The sequence below is a fragment of the Schistocerca gregaria genome, chromosome X (genome assembly GCF_023897955.1).
Source record: "Schistocerca gregaria isolate iqSchGreg1 chromosome X, iqSchGreg1.2, whole genome shotgun sequence".
Taxonomy (NCBI): domain Eukaryota; kingdom Metazoa; phylum Arthropoda; class Insecta; order Orthoptera; family Acrididae; genus Schistocerca; species Schistocerca gregaria.
This window is the reverse complement of record NC_064931.1, coordinates 210,756,906-210,773,957: the sequence shown is the minus strand read 5'-3', so window position 1 is coordinate 210,773,957 and position 17,052 is coordinate 210,756,906. Positions and strand designations below refer to the sequence as shown.

At 37.4% G+C, this 17,052-nt stretch overlaps 1 protein-coding gene across 3 annotated transcripts in view; it reads right to left on the bottom strand.

Moving 5' to 3' along the window:
* Positions 1-17,052, bottom strand: part of LOC126299611 (uncharacterized) — a 468,671-nt gene that overhangs the window by 155,065 nt on the left and 296,554 nt on the right. For all 3 annotated transcript variants that reach the window (XM_049991647.1, XM_049991646.1, XM_049991645.1), the window contains 3 exons: positions 5,276-5,541; positions 2,874-3,146; positions 2,491-2,713 (listed from right to left, as the gene is read on the bottom strand). In XM_049991647.1, coding sequence (XP_049847604.1) covers positions 2,491-2,713; positions 2,874-3,146; positions 5,276-5,541 — 762 coding nt within the window. The remainder of the gene's footprint in view (positions 1-2,490; positions 2,714-2,873; positions 3,147-5,275; positions 5,542-17,052) is intronic.

Sequence of the window (17,052 nt, the reverse complement as noted above, 5' to 3'; positions counted from 1 at the left end):
TTCACTGAGCACAACCTAAATGGAAACATTTTAGAACCAGTAGAGTTAATTTAATCAGTTCTTCTTGCTGACAGATCCTCAAATAAATAATATGATACTCATAAAAACTCTGTTGTATTCCAAGCAGTGTTTTGAAAGCCTTCTTTAAAAGCATTATGAAGTGTGTGTAATCCACAGGTACCAATGGTTAAAAGCACTGTAACCTGAGATATCTCACGCAGGCCTATTTTTTCCAGTATTCCAAAGTGTAAGTACCAAGTACAGAAAAAAACTGAAATTTGAAACTTATCTTTCAACATAGACTGAAAAGAAAATGGTGATGTGAAATAATGAAGCACGAACCACTAAGAAAGGTTTTGCATAGTGCATAAATTGGGCATACTGTCATGTCACCTGGTTCAAAAAATTAACAGATGCCAGCCACACTGCAGAGCAAATACTTTGCTTCACATGATGTGATATGGTTGGAAGGCTCACATGTACTGAGTATTTTCATTTGCCACTCAGAAAAATCTGTCTTGATGAGCCATGTAACGTGAACACTGTTTAGCATCTTTTACACAAGATCTGTATGAAATTACAAAAGCACGTTTTCCAAAATTACAAACTAAAATCCCAGAAATATGTGAAAAAGCCCTGATTTACAATTCTTTGGTATTTCCCAGTTTTCCTGGTTTCCAGGTTGAGTGGCCACCCCACAAATACTTCATTTTGGAAGGAAAATATTGATGCTGATCAACTACATGTTGACGAGTCCTCAATCACATAATATGTTTCTGAAATAATCTTAATGCATTTCAATCAAATAAGCTGTCAAAAGGACAAAGTCTTCTTAAATCAAAGTAAAAATGTAATTGACGATTTGTATAACCTTATTAATATACAGGGTGTTTCAAAAATGACCGGTATATTTGAAACGGCAATAAAAACTAAACGACAGCGATAAAAATACACCGTTTGTTGCAGTATGCTTGGGACAACAGTACATTTTCAGGCGGACAAACTTTCGAAATTACCGTAGTTACAATTTTCAACAACATATGGCGCTGCAAGTGATGTGAAAGATATAGAAGACAACGCAGTCTATGGGTGCGCCATTCTGTACGTCGTCTTTCTGCTGTAAGCGTGTGCTGTTCACAACGTGCAAGTGTGCTGTGGACAACATGGTTTATTCCTTAGAACAGAGGATTTTTCTGGTGTTGGAATTCCACTTCCTAGAACACAGTGTTGTTGCAACAAGATGAAGTTTTCAACGGAGGTTTAATGTAACCAAAGGACCGAAAAGCGATACAATAAAGGATGTGTTTGAAAAATTTCAACGGACTGGGAACGTGACGGATGAATGTGCTGGAAAGGTAGGGCGACCGCGTACGGCAACCACAGAGGGCAACGCGCAGCTAGTGCAGCAGGTGATCCAACAGCGGCCTCGGGTTTCCGTTCGCCGTGTTGCAGCTGCGGTCCAAATGACGCCAACGTCCACGTATCGTCTCATGCGCCCGAGTTTACACCCCTATCCATACAAAATTCAAACGCGGCAACCCCTCAGCGCCGCTACCATTGCTGCACGAGAGACATTCGCTAACAATATAGTGTACAGGATTGATGACGGCGATATGCATGTGGGCAGCATTTGGTTTACTGACGAAGCTTATTTTTACCTGGACGGCTTCGTCAATAAACAGAACTGGCGCATATGGGGAACCAAAAAGCCCCATGTTGCAGTCCCATCGTCCCTGCATCCTCAAAAAGTACTGGTCTGGGCCGCCATTTCTTCCAAAGGAATCATTGGCCCATTTTTCAGATCCGAAACGATTACTGCATCACGCTATCTGGACATTCTTCGTGAATTTGTGGCGGTACAAACTGCCTTAGACGACACTGCGAACACCTCGTGGTTTATACAAGATGGTGCCCGGCCACATCGCACGGCTGACGTCTTTAATTTCCTGAATGAATATTTCGATGATCGTGTGATTGCTTTGGGCTATCCGAAACATACAGGAGGCGGCGTGGATTGGCCTCCCTATTCGCCAGACATGAACCCCTGTGACTTCTTTCTGTGCGGACACTAGAAAGACCAAGTGTACCTCCAGAATCCAGAAACAATTGAACAGCTGAAGCAGTACATCTCATCTGCATGTGAAGCCATTCCGCCAGACTCGTTGTCAAAGGTTTCGGGTAATTTCATTCAGAGACTACGCCATATTATTGCTACGCATGGTGGATATGTGGAAAATATCGTACTATAGAGTTTCCCAGACCGCAGCGCCATCTGTTATTGACAATTGTAACTACTGTAATTTCGAAAGTTTGTCTGCCTGAAAATGTACTGTTGTCCCAAGCATATTGCAACAAACGGTGTATTTCTATCGCTGCTCGTTTAGTTCGTATTACCGTTTCAAATATAGCGGTCATTTTTTAAACACCCTGTATATTCTTTCCTGAAATGCACAGATCTAGTTTATAAACAAATTTTGACACAATACTCACCTTTACCTTTCGGCTTGCCAGTGACCTTGCGTATAGCTGTCTCCTCACGATCTGAATCATCATCAGCCTCTGTGTCAGTTCCTGACTGCTGCCGGCCCGACACTACAGGTGCAATAGACACTGATGGTGTCATCATATGTACGGGTGCACGGGAGCTGCTGCGAGACATTGCACGAGATCCTGCTGCCGTTGCTTCTTTGTGCACTCGCAGCAATTCATAAACCTGAAGTCATTGCTCTGATTAATGAAACTCTTTTAAATATCGAGAAGACTAGATTTAGAGGACAGTAAGACTACAGAATGCATATCAAAGTCTAGACTCAGTCACATAACTGGTAGATTATTATTTTACTAATGTAGCTTACTGAAAATAAACAACCAACCTTCTTTGTTGCAGTAGCAGTTTGTGAGCTACTGGCAGATCCAGAACTGGAGGTGGAGAGAATGGAGCCCGATCCAGACTGTTGGGAAGCAAGCTTGACGAGGACAGTACTAGGAAGCCGCAATTGTGTGCTGCCACTGCTGCTGCTGGTTGTCGTACTTGTACTTGAACTGGACGATGTTTGTCTCAACAGTGATGTGTTGCCTTGAAGTAGTGAAATAACTCTCGTCTGAGTCTTATTGTTTTGGCGATTAAGCACAATTTGGCGCTGAACCTTCGGGTAATGAAATTCAAGATTAAGGCTAAGTTACTCGCGAAATGGAACAGAATTTAAAAACTAATTCCAACTTCAAAAACAAAATGAACAATCAATCCTCATCTTACAGAAGTGAAATATTTGAAAAAAAATTTCATTTATGAACCAATGAATCTAAAGGTTACCACACCTAACACACTTTCCCTGAAGTGGTTAGAAACCACATATGAAACATAACTCAACTTTTAACACCTAGTCATCACAAAATGGGGAAAAAAAATCATGAACTATATTCAAAAACACACATAAAACAAAGATTTATCACTTTTTAGTTTTCTGCAGTGTCGTGGTACTTTTCTGTGGGAAGAATTCTGTATTTCTTACACAACCTACATTAAGAATATTGATCATTCCCAAGTAATCAATAATGACCACACAAATCTATCAAACAATGTGAATTCTTTCCTTCGGATATTTTTAAGCAACTCTATCCTAATAGCAATCCTACAATCCACACGGTATTACAGAAACTGTCGGAATTTGTCCTGTATGTAGCCTCTTCTGCAGACATTCTTTTCACCTCCAATCTTGTTTCCTTATTTTGAACTGCACTTCAACAATGATCATTAATATTATTAGTTAAGGCTCCAATTTTGTTTTACAAATACAAGCACAATCTCAATCTTACACTTATGTTTGCATACAAAACACTACAAATATATATGCAGTAGTTTGTTCAACAAAATGCAAAACTTCGTCAACTACCAAAAGTATCACACTTGCCCATATCCCATTTAGTAGGAACATTTTCATACTAAGGAAGCTCAATGTTATTATGAATGCCTGAAAAAATATTATCAGTGACCCTCAAACCTGAGTTGTGCAAGGACAGTAATCACTATGAGGCCTGACATGGTTTCCACTAACAGTGATCGATTCACAACCTAATTAAAAAGTATGAGAGAGAAGCAGCATTATCCATTTTTCCCAACCAGGTTGAAGACAGAAATTTGCTATTGTTGGTGACATCAGTTTTCTGAGAAATTGGTAAGGGTCTAAGGTATATTTTTGTGTATAATGTATCATTCCTACCTCAGGAGAGATCCTCAGAGGTAATGGGTGTGTAGTTAGCTGAGACACCAACATAAACCTGCTCAGCTATCCTTACTGTTTTGACTAGCTCAGCATGTTTAGGTTGGAGAATCAAATAACGACATGTCCATAACCACTGACGATATCTGCTGCAGCATGAGATCCACCATTAAGCACAAAAGATGGCTTACACCAATGCCTAATTACAAGAATACCAATTTCACCTAAGCAAAGGCCATCAAAGTCTACAGTATATGATTTGCTGCTGCTCCTAGAGCAGAACGTGCAGAGTTTGTTGATAGTAATGCTTTATACTGTTTTGCTAGTAGTACATACCAGAAATAAAGGGATTCTGTGACAGGAAATCTTATGGGAGTTTATTTTTCTATGTGTTAGCAGTTTGTTGCTATTTGTTGTGTACCTTCACTCGTGTATGAAGGATGTCAGAGAAAGTACATCAGTTCACCATCACAAACTGCCTCATGCAACAGATGCAACTGACTACCATGTTATCCATGAATGGTCTGATAGCCACCCCCAAAAAACTGAATTTGCAGCATAATGATTGGTTATAAGAACTGAAGAAAAAAGCAGCTGAGGTAATTGCAGAAAATATAAAGACTGGTAATCAGCAAGAACAAGTAGAAGTATATCATCTAATTTAATGATAAGCCAATGGGCAGATCACCAAATCCAGCTACCTTGGTACACTCACTGGCTCAGCTGGGGAAATGGAGGTTGAGATCACTGTAAGAGTAGGAGTGGTAGCCCATCTATTAAATGACAATTGAAAAGAGTTTGCACAAAACTAATGAAGAGGGGAGGGGGGAGGTGGGTCTAGGAAACTCAAGGATTAAGACAACTGTAGAAGATCAAAGAAGATGTAACTCATATGAGACTGAAGTGGTGAATGTCAATGGTGACAGAAAGCTTCTGCAAATGCAGACAGTAAAACCTGAATTTCTTTGCAACCTGCGAGGTACAAAAAAAAAAAAAAAAAGAGGGTTAACAAACAATGTAATAAATATGTAAGTAAATAATGCAAAAATAATTACCTCTCTAATAATACGCTGCTGTTCTTGTACTCTCCGTAACCTCTCCATTTCCTGGCGTTGAGCTGCTAAAGTCTCTTCATCTAGTTGACTTTCACTCATCACTTCACGGATATTTCGTCTCATATTTGAAAATTTTCTTTCAACTGCTGTTTTATTCTGCTCACTCTGCGTATCTTCACTTTCTGATGAGGAGGCAGATGAAGATGATGAAGAAGATGATGATCTGCTTCTCGATTTACTGACGTCTTTGTTATTGCTATCCACACCTATCACAGAGACAAAGCATTTTTACCAATGTAAGTTTACTGTAGTCAGCATTTGTCCTAATAAATTTAACATGTAAAGTAGGTGCAAAACTTATGGAAACCTATGCCTCCACTTTATTTCCACACAAAATATTTCTCACTTTTAAACAATTAATCACTAAATTATGATGCACTTCAGCATGCAAATAGGTACATACATATTTACTCAACTATTTGAAACCAATTTATAGAAAGAAAGAACTATATTTTAATTTCCTAGACATTGGTGTTATTTTCTGTCAGTATAGTCAAAAACCAACTTTTATTCATGTGAAAGAGCTTTCCAATTTCAGATACATAGTTCATTATAAACACAAATACTTCAATTATGTGAATAAATTTAAGCAAATAACTGAAGTGGTCTGTGAAGCTTTTGCTTTCTCATCTTTCACAAGATTTTCAATATTCTTACTTAAACATCTACAATTATAGATAAATGAGTATGAGACAGATTGAAAAATGTAAGTAAACTTTATTTTTTCAGACGTAATCGCCATAACTGTTAATACATTTGTCCAACTGTGAGACAAGGTGCTCAATGTCTTCATAGAAAAATGTTTGCAATTACCTATAGAACCGCATTTTACCCTGGCATGCACTACTTCATCTGAAGCAAATTGATGGCCACAAATGTCTTTATTCAGGGAACCAAAAATGTGAATCTCACATGGGGAGAGATAGGCACTGTGTGGAGGACATGTAATGGCTCCCCAGTGAAACTTTTGCAGCACAGACGAAACAACCTTACGGGGATTATTCTACAACAGAATGATGCTGTCCGTCAACATTCCAGGGCCTTTGGCCTGATGGTGTGCTTTAATTTTTGCAAAGTGTCCACGTTCTGCTGTGCATTAACTGTGGTGCCATGTTGCAGTCAAAGAAAAATATCATAATGATTTTGCCAGAGCTGGCGTGCCTCTTGTTCCAACGATGCTGCAGAATTTTCGCTTAGAAGCCTTTACACATCCTCTATATAGTCTCACTCTCCCCCTATGCAATTTTCATATTTTTGGAGCCATGAACACACACATTTGCGCCCATTGATTTACTTCAGACAAAGAGGAGCACACATGGGTACAATTGTAGTTCTGTAGGCGCCCACAAACATTTTCCTAAGAAGGCATTGACAGTCTTGTCTTACAATGGGATAAACTTATTAACAATTATGGAGATTATTTTTGAAATTATAAGAAATATAAACACTGTATGATGTTACCAACTCCCCTGGAGAGCTACTGAACAATTGACCACTGTAAACTAAAGCATAGAGAAAGAGCAATTGGTTTCCTTAACAAAAGGTGACATTAAAAAACCTGAAATGACATTACACTCATCAGACATTGTATCTCATAGAAACACAAAAACACCTCAAATTGAAAGTACACTAAGTATTACACTCCCATTTGAAAATCCCTTTCCCTTAAGTTAAATTAAAGTTAAATTATGGGGGTACAATTTGCATTAACTTGACAAACCACATACGTAATGATGATCAACTATGGGAATGCAATGCATATCAATTTTGCTGTCATACCACAAATGTTACTGGGATCTTTTAAACACCACAAGCCACTTAAAACATACAACAATGAAGTTTTTCCAATCATTACAATAGAAATGCATAAAAATAAAATAAGTAACAAGCACGAAAGAGAGAGAATTCCTTCAACAAAAGATAAATGGTGGCAGCATTTATCATGTGGCACTAACCAGAAGAAAAATACTGAGTTATTAGCACATATAATAATAAGAAATAAGAGATTGCTTCCACATCTGAGAGACAGTACTTTCCAAGCAGATTCATTCAAACAATCCAAAGAAAGCGTGATTCCTCTTTGAAAGAAATCGTTAATGAAATTTTAAAACAGCCGATTCTTGGCCACTGTTTGACTATCTGGGTCACTAACCAAATTACAACGAAGGAAATGGCAGGGAAAATTTAGATAAGAACTGTGTGTTTCATTATGGGTTTGTTTATGATGTGTGGAAGCATTGAATAAGTTCTCAAAGACCTTCAAAGTGGGACACTACAGTAAGCACAAAACATAAAATGAATTAGGGCTTACACAGGGGCTTACGAACAGTCGTTTATCCCCCAGACCATCCAGAGAAGGAACTGGAAGGAGAAAAACAATGCCACCACACCATCAATGTTCGTCCATATACTGCATGATGGCTAGAGACAATCCCACACACGATGGGCAGAAATCAAGAACACAGCAAATTTTATCACAGCTATTTTATAGAACAACGAGTATGAAACACAATCTCATCAAATCACGTAACCTTCAGTTACAGCATCTACAGGCAACCAGTCAATTTTAGTAAAGCTGCTACCATCACATTCATGTTTCATGGTCACCAATATAAAGACAACAGGGACAAATTTGCTTACAGAGGATAAACTGATACCAGGGGTGGAAAATATCCACCACCTCAGTACTACAAAACAAAATATGCAAGCAGTTTTATAATCCTGAGCCACCTTCTTGTTACTGCACACAGACGTTACTATTCCACATAAGTATCCCCGAGGCACAGTCATATCATCGGGGTACAAATTATCATGGTTGCACAAGTAATGCCAGTGAGTTGTCTAAGCATAAAAGAAGTTCACATTGACCAGTAAGTTGCAATACTTGTTAAAAGCTAATGGCACTTAGCTGGAGTGCAGTAAGTTGGTCCAATTGTTATGAAGATAGTGGATCTGTTAGCTACACGAATTGAGACAACAATGTTGGAGGTATTAACAGTATACACAAAAACTTATAAACTGAGATGTTCTCAATGATCAAAACTGCCAGGCACTGAAGTAGGAAGCAAGATAGATTAAGGTTTAAAAGTCCTATCAATGAGCTCAAGTAGGTTCAGGAAAGCAATCTGTTGTGTTCTTTTTCAAAGGAATCATATCAGCATTCAACTCTATCGGTTCATGTAAAGCACAGAAAATCTAAATCCATAAAGCCAAACAAGTAGTCAAACTCTGCTCCTGCCAAATGTGAGTACAGTACCTTAACAACCAATGCAGTAAGTGCTGATGAGGTTTGTCACAAGAAACCGTAGCTACAAAGCAATATCAGTGGAATCTTATCTCAGTCTGCATGTTTAAAAACCTGCCTGTGTTTTCACTAAATAGCCAGTACAACTTTCTCACCAATGTGTAAACCAACACAATAAAACTGATAGCAGAAGCACAAGATTTTTTGCTGTAGTGTTAACAAGAACAGGAGATAGTTACTAAATGTCAACCTGGGCCCTCAGAATGTAAGACTTTACTATAAGCACTTGTATTTCAGGATTTAATGTGTTTCAGAGTGCAGCAGCATCCATATATTTGTGACACAGCTCTACTATTTGCACATCTGGTGTTTTACACTCGTAAACAACAGACATGTTAAGAAACAAAAAACAGAAGCAAGGATCAATCCTGTATCCAGAGTGTCACATTCATTCAACAAATTACCGACATTCATATTTTTTCAAGAGAAGCTAAAATAAGGATATATAAAATATAATCAGACCAGTGTTACGGTATGTGGCAGAAATACGCAGAATAGATAAGTAAACAGAGAGAAAGATACAGGTTTTTGAAAATACAATGTTGTGGAAGACGTTTTGACCGATCTGTGAGAGAGGAGAATTGCGAAGTAGAAAGAACAGAGAACTCGGAAAGATACACAAGTATAATCAGATGTTATTGCAGAGGCCAAGGCAAGGAGCACGAGTTGGGCCAGCCATATCTATAAAGGAAAGGAGGGCTCAAGATTGAGAGAAGTGTTAAAGAACCACTGCGAAGGATGAAGTCATTTAGACAGACTAAAAATAACATGGAAAGGCAAGGTGACCCAGGATCTTCAGATACTAGGAGCAAAGGAAGAACATTGTGGACAAGCCTACCTGACAAGGACAAAAGCAGACTATGGGTTGTCGAACCAGAACAGCAATAGTATTCTCTTACACATCATATAGACTGAAGCAATTTTTACTCTTTTTTGGTCACTGAGCTGACGTACAAAATCGAGAGAAATTCCTTATTGTCTATGAAAACTGCAACACTGTGAAGAAAGTACGTAAATAATACGAATGTAATGGAAATCACAAACCACAGTATGACTCGCAAATAACTGGATTATGCAACATTAATGTGTGCATTAAATGAATTCACAACTACAAATAGGTAAAAGTATCAGCTGTAGAGTGGAATGAAAATCTGTGCTGGAACTGGACTCAAACCCAGATTTCCCACTTATCACGAGCAGTCACCTTACCATTTGGCTATCCGTGCATGACCCATGGACAGACCCAAACTTCCATATGTCATCAACCATGCGACTACAACCTGTACTTGTACATCCATTATGTATATTCCTGTATAGGTTACATGTTGTACCTGAAAGTCAGCTGCCTGGTATCAGCAAATAAATACGATATTGTAGTGCCTGTGTTATTCTGACAAGCATGCATGTCCAAAGGAATTTTGGATCATAATCAGAACAACACAGGCAATGCAATATTGTATTAACGTGTGCATGTTCACTGAATAAAAGTCTATCACTGCCTGGCAAAACAAATGATGCATGAGAGATCATCATGTATTTTGACAACAGATGAGACTATATTACCTGGGCATGGAGTTTTGGACTCGTTTGTTGCATCAGTCTGTGTCAGCTAAAGTGGTACTATAGAAAATGTTTGGATCATAGCTGAAGAACTGAAAACTACAGTTACATCACACAACTTCAGCACAAAATGACTGGTATCCATCCAAATGGTACTGATAGAACGCACGACTCCACTGCATGTGTGTTGATACAATTCTGGAGCAGCAGCTAACATATGACACTGTCTGCCTGAAAGTTTCCTATCTGCTGTTGGAATGGTGAATGGATAAATGCAATATCCACGATGCCAAGAAAAGAGCTCTCTACCTGAAATGCGTTCAACAATACAGAGAGTAGCATGCTGATTAGCAATCATCTTGGATGTTTGGTATCACATTCATTTGGATTACATGACAAGTGACTACACGAAAGATACTATGCAGATGAGTACTGTCTCACTGTCTACATCTTCTATGGTTGTATAAAATGAATGTTTAGCATGATCACCTCTGGACTATAGGTACTCCACAATAGTAAACCTTAGAACAATGCATAATAAAAAATTAGGACCACCAGCCAAGAATGAAAAGGTGCCAAATGCAAGCACACAAGCATATTAATGCAACAGAAATATAGTAAAAGGAATGTTGAAGTACCATCCTGTGTGGAATAGAAGATAATAAGATTAGAGCAACTGTGACTGAAGTACACATGGGCAGTTGTCAGATACTTTTAAAAAATAAATGCAAGATATATGCAAAGTGCTAAAACTGGTAAGTAAATGAAACAAGATAATTAAAAGAGAGCAGGGAGGAGGAAAAAGAATTTTGAGACTGTATAGAATGTTTTACCTCATATTTTAAGTAGTTTAATTTGACTATAATTTGTGTGCATAACAAATACAGAAAGCAAGTTGTCACAAGATATCACATAGTTAACTGATCTACTTTTGACACATTTCAGACAGTGTCTCAATGGGTTAAGTTAATAATAACAAGAAATAAGAGCATGATAACTACAATGGTCCAACGGAAAGGTATTCCGAGAATGAGAAAGTAACAAACATACAAAAATTAAAGTACATATGTACATCACAAAACGAGAAATACGTTCTTTGAGAATAGCAACAATGGAAACTGGAAGACTGGGCAAGGAAATGAAATTACGGAGACAGAAAGAAGTATGAACATTACATGAGCATCAGGTGACCTATCACACTTGAGGCACTTTGATAAAAAGCCAACTATATTAGTCACTTGTTTACAGCTTCAGCACTGTGTAGCTTTTACCTTCTGCTAACAATAATATCTAACCTGATAATCTATTCATCTGTCAATATTTCTGTTAGACAAGCTGATAAAAGAACAAGAACAGAGACTGGAGAAAATTTATCCAGAGTGGAAAGACAGAAAGAGAGGAGTACCTTAAAACATACTTTCTCCAGTTCACTATTAAGAACACAGATTTTTTTCTCAGGTGGTTGGTCATTTGAAAAAACTAAGTAGCTGTGAGGGTGCTACAGAAGACAGCAGTCACATTTGGTGGAAATACACTCGGATATAAAGCGAATGGCACACAATAGACAATCAACCAATCACGATCACTGAAAACTGTCATCATGTCACAAAGCAAGTGTCACAACATGGAAGTCTGTCTTCCTAAAAAATCAGTGATGCAAGAAATGCAGAAACTGTATGCAAATTAGTCATCTAATTATAGTCATGTCAACATCAAGACTGAAAGAGTGTAAGAAACAGTGCACTGCAGAGATTATTAGAAAATGTTTTGGAGAACTTGGACTGTATGAAGAAGCCCTACTACTGTTGTTGGGAAGTAAGTATGTCAGTTCATCATACTGGCAACAACTTTTCCAATAAACAGAACAGTGATACCAGGAGCTTGCACAGTATGTTAGAATATATTATTCAAGAGGGCTATTGGTTCTTGAATGTGGATGAACCCATTAGACTTGACTGACAAGATGACTGTGTTATTTCTGTCAAGCATGTACAAGTCACACATTATTACTCCCTGCCGTTTTGGAACAAGGCAGTTCACCAACAAGTAATCCCATATCAACCTGTACATCAATATGGACTGTTAAATTCTTGACCTCCCATTAACACCATAAACACAGAGCAGTTGGTTTCACTGACTGCACAGTGCCAGAATGACTGAATTTCTGAACAGAGGTGTCCTGATGAGACTGCATCAAATGATGTGTAACAATGCTTAAAGCACTAGACTCTTACTCAGAAAGAGTGGACCATAGGAAATTCATTACAAGGCATGTTTTCTGAAGTACATGTCCATTTCCTTCCCATTCTTGCATGGTTCAGTCCTGAATTGGTGACAAAGCAAGGCTCTCTATGTACGATTAGCACAGCATTACAAATGTGAGGCACGAATATGTAAATCCCAAAGCAAATGATTCGCATTCATATACTCTAGGACAACATAATGGCTTGTCCATGAAATTCTGCAAAAAATGTAACTCGCCCTAAAATGTTCCTCTAACATGATAATATATACCCAGACAACAACCAAATGAGAAAAATATTAACAGATTCTGTGGTATGCTTTCCACCTAATATACTGGGACATCAATAAAAGTCTGGTACATCTGGGGCAGCAGTGTAAGATCATTTTTCAATGATACAACACAACTGAAAAAGAATTCTACAAAAGACACTGTGATCTTATACAAACAGAATTGGAACTTTATATGAAATTCCAGAAAATTAACAAGAAAAGAATTACTAGATTAAAAATTTAACATGAATCTCACTCTTCTTCTTTCACTTGAGCTTTTGTCCCGCAGTTTGTCCAGGGTCAGAACTGTTACAATCGGATTTGGCATGGTTAATTCAAAGGGGTGGCCAGATGCCCTTCCTGCTGCCAACCCGTACTCCTCGGGATGGAATCAGTGTACCCCAGCTGTCTGTGTCTAGTGTAAATTGTGAAAGAGTGTTAATGTGTTTCAGATGTCTGTAAGGCGTGTAACTGAGGCGAGACGTGGGGACCAGTCCGGTATTCACCTAGGGGGATGTGGAAAACCACCTAAAAACCACATCCAGGCTGGCCAGAACACCGGCCCTCGTAGTTAACCCACCGCGCAGATTTGATCCGGGCCCCTTTCAAAAATTTCTGACACACTCTTAGAACAGATATGAAAAAACTTGTTACATGGGTCAATCTAAGTGAAGTGACCCAACAAAAATGAATTTGGCTGCTTGGCCATTTTTAAATGTTACGTGTGATTACCGTCTAATTGAGAAGTTCAAAACAGCATTCAAAAAAAATTTTTACTTTGCACACTTACTGAATGGTGGCCATTTTTATTTGTAAGTGCACAACGCTTTTTCAATTTGGAGACAGTAGCATTTATCTGAATATCTCCACTGTGTTAGGGCACAGCATTGCAACTGACATGACTATTTTAAGGAAAGTCTCCTCTACATCATTGTTTATTACCCACAATACCCTACACTCAAAAGTAACCAGTCAAAATTACCTTCAAAGTTTGGTATTGAAAATTTGGAAAATCCACTTTTTAGAGCCAAAAACAACAACCAAGGAATAGTTTGTCAGAGTATATTTTTTCTCTAGTTACATATCATACACTGCTAGCCTTATGACGAGCAAGAACACTGGCAAATGTTTCCTTAGCTTTTTTCTTTTTTTTACAAATTTTTGATTTTTTTGGTAAAGTTTGGGGCTAGTTAGCTCTGGTGGGACTGAATATAACATTTGATTTTTGTACATTTTGTACACTTATATGATAGCAAAGTACTGTAAAAACTTCAACATTGATAGCTGACTGTGAACAAAGATACGAATTTTTGAAAATGAGGAAATAATTCACATTACACTACAATTGGTGTTATTACTGTTGCCTAACTCGTATGTGATACTGACTAGTAATCAATTATTATTAAAGTTAACATCCTAAATTATATGCAAAAGTTCAAAAAATTACTGAGCTAAACATTTATATTATCGTGACAAATTTAAAATAAATATTTTCAATTAATATATTTTTGAGATATAGTGCTTCTAAATTCTAGTGGTGATTATTTCTTCGGACAGCTTTTGTGACATAGGATAAGACCTCCCAGTTGCTGTGGTTACTTCAAGCACTGAAAACTTCCTTAATATATTTTTCATTGGCATCCAAACTTAGTCAACAGTAGATTTCTTGAATGACATTCTTGGATCAGGAGGGTGACAAAAATGCACAAAAACATCAACATTTTCCATATTTATTCTTCCAACCTGTGCAAGTCACCACTGTCCATCATGCACACATGCTAGCATGTCATTCAGTGTTTAAGATAGATAAAATTTTGCTGACGTAATGATCCTTGTAAAATTCGGTTTCTGATATTACATAGCATCAAACTAAGTTTTTCCTGCAATGCCAAGGAATTTGTGGAATTACTTTGTTTCTTTTATTGATACACTGTTTTCAAATTGGGTCTATTTTATTGTTTTGATATGAAGTGCTACCTCTTCCTTCTTGATGAGTAAATAAGTGATGCCTTTAATATTAACCTTGCAAAAGGCATACATGTCCTATATTGTAAGAATTTGATCTGTTGACTTTCTCAGCAGGCTGGCTTTACTCACTTCACATTTTGTTGTACCTGCTACTCCATCACTTGCATTTTTACAATGGCAAAAGGGAAAAAAAGTGTCATTTAGCCTCCAATCCGCAGTCTACTTTGTGGTTGCAAAGCTTTGAAAAATTCTTTTTGTACTTGTATTGACTACCACTTCCATCCGAAAAGCATACGAGCTTCTCAACCTAGAGCAACTTTATTTTTCTTTTATGTAATTTTTTTACATACTTTTGAAATACATGGACAAACAAAGTGTTGTGCTTCAACTCTTCACTTAGAATGCAATTGAAGAACTGAAAACTTTGTCTTTCTCATTTTCAAAGTACAGGACAAATGGATGCACTGTGTGCCTAGTCATTGACGCACTGTTACCCTTGTAGTTCATTCTGAACCACAAATGTAAAGTTTTCTGCAAAATCAGCTATGACTATGGATTTAGTTTCATAAAGTTTTGCTTTTTTGTCCTTAAAAAAATTTACTTTGGATTGTGGTGATTTCTGAGATTTTCTACGTTATCAATTACAGATTCAAAGTTCTCTTCCTGACATTTAACCACTGTTATTGTTTCAGCCCTGTTGGTTGTGACCCATTGTTTGAAGGTAACACTGTTGGTCATTTCCTCCTCAGATTCATTAAACAAATCAAGGGAATTTCCTTTACCATGGCATTTATCAGGCAAAGTTGTCATGCAGTCATCACTGTTAGTGTCACAGACCATTAAATCTAGTAACTCTTTGTAGTTAACATCGCTGAGTCTTGCACTAGCAGTCATCAGTTTCAAATTCAGATAATATACACAAACCCATACTCAGTGTTTTCCTGAGATGCTGGCCAAAATACGCAACTTAGGATGACAGTCACAAAATTTTGACCTTCAAATTTTGCATTCATGATGAGTATTTTTGAAAGCTACATAACGCTCATTTAAATTTGACAGTACTGGCCATTTCTGCTTTGTTACTTTGGCTCCATTTATAGCAGTCTTTTGTTACCTTTGCTATCTAGTCACATTCTACCATTTTTATCACCTTCAAAAAACTGCTGGATCTTTTCAATTATTTCTTCACTTACACCTACTCCTTCCTTCTCTCCTAAAATTAGTAGAATGCCTTGCCCTTTCACTAATTTTCGGCTTAGCCAAACCAAATGATCAGAAACGATGAACTCGTGAACTATTCTTTTCTGTTGGGCACAAATCAGTGAGAAAAATTAAAATTTTAACTTTTTCCTCTTTAGGTGTCACTGAACACTTACATTTTAATTTCTCAATTAGGTTCAAATATTCAGCGTCAGATGATTCTGGAGGTAGGTTTCCTTCTTATTTAGAAATATTGTTGGTATCTGCATTATTAAAGCATATTCTAAGTCTTTTCTAATTTTGTCTGAAATTCATTGTACCTTGCTTTCAACAGCTGCTTTTGTTTTCCCACTACTCAATTTTCTTATTTTTCAAAGCAGGAGACCTCTAAACTAGAGCAAACAAAATCCAATTTTCTAATGGCTTTCTAATTAGGAATATAAATGTCACTAACAAGGTTACATGATTCTGGTCCTGTATTCATGAGAAATATTCTTGGGTAACAATTTGGGCACAGGGTATTTCCAGGAATCACATTAAGTTGCACTCGGGAACCTGTTTTACTAGCACTAAACAAGGACAAATGATCAAGTTTTATTTCCCTCAAACCTTTAATAACTGGCTTTTTATGAACTTTGGATAGATCAGAGCATTTTTTTTCCAAAAATGTGACTGTAATTGAGAATATATTTTTTCTCATGATACTCACAAACTGATGATACAGATGAACCAACTCATAATTTAAACAAAGTTTGCCTATCGTCACCAAAGTCATTAACATTTCTTAATTTTTGAACCATAAACTGTTATGTGACACACGACTTACTATATGTCCAACAGAGCACTGTTCATCCATTTCATTGAATTCGAATTAGTCTTTCAAATTTATGTATTATTAAATTTTAATATTGTTTTAGTTAATTACAAATTACACTCATGACAAAAGCACATAAAATATTACACACTCTTAATGAAGAACATACATCCACTCAAACAATCATTTCTGAACAGACTGACTACACCAATGCCACACCCAGCAAATGTAGTAGAGGTACACAGTATGTGTACAGACTTTTCACTGACTACTGGGTTCCTTTGTAGAATTGTAACTCTCTCCACTGAGCTCCTGTACACACTTGTCTTGAGGGCTAAACTCATGCACAAAACTGTA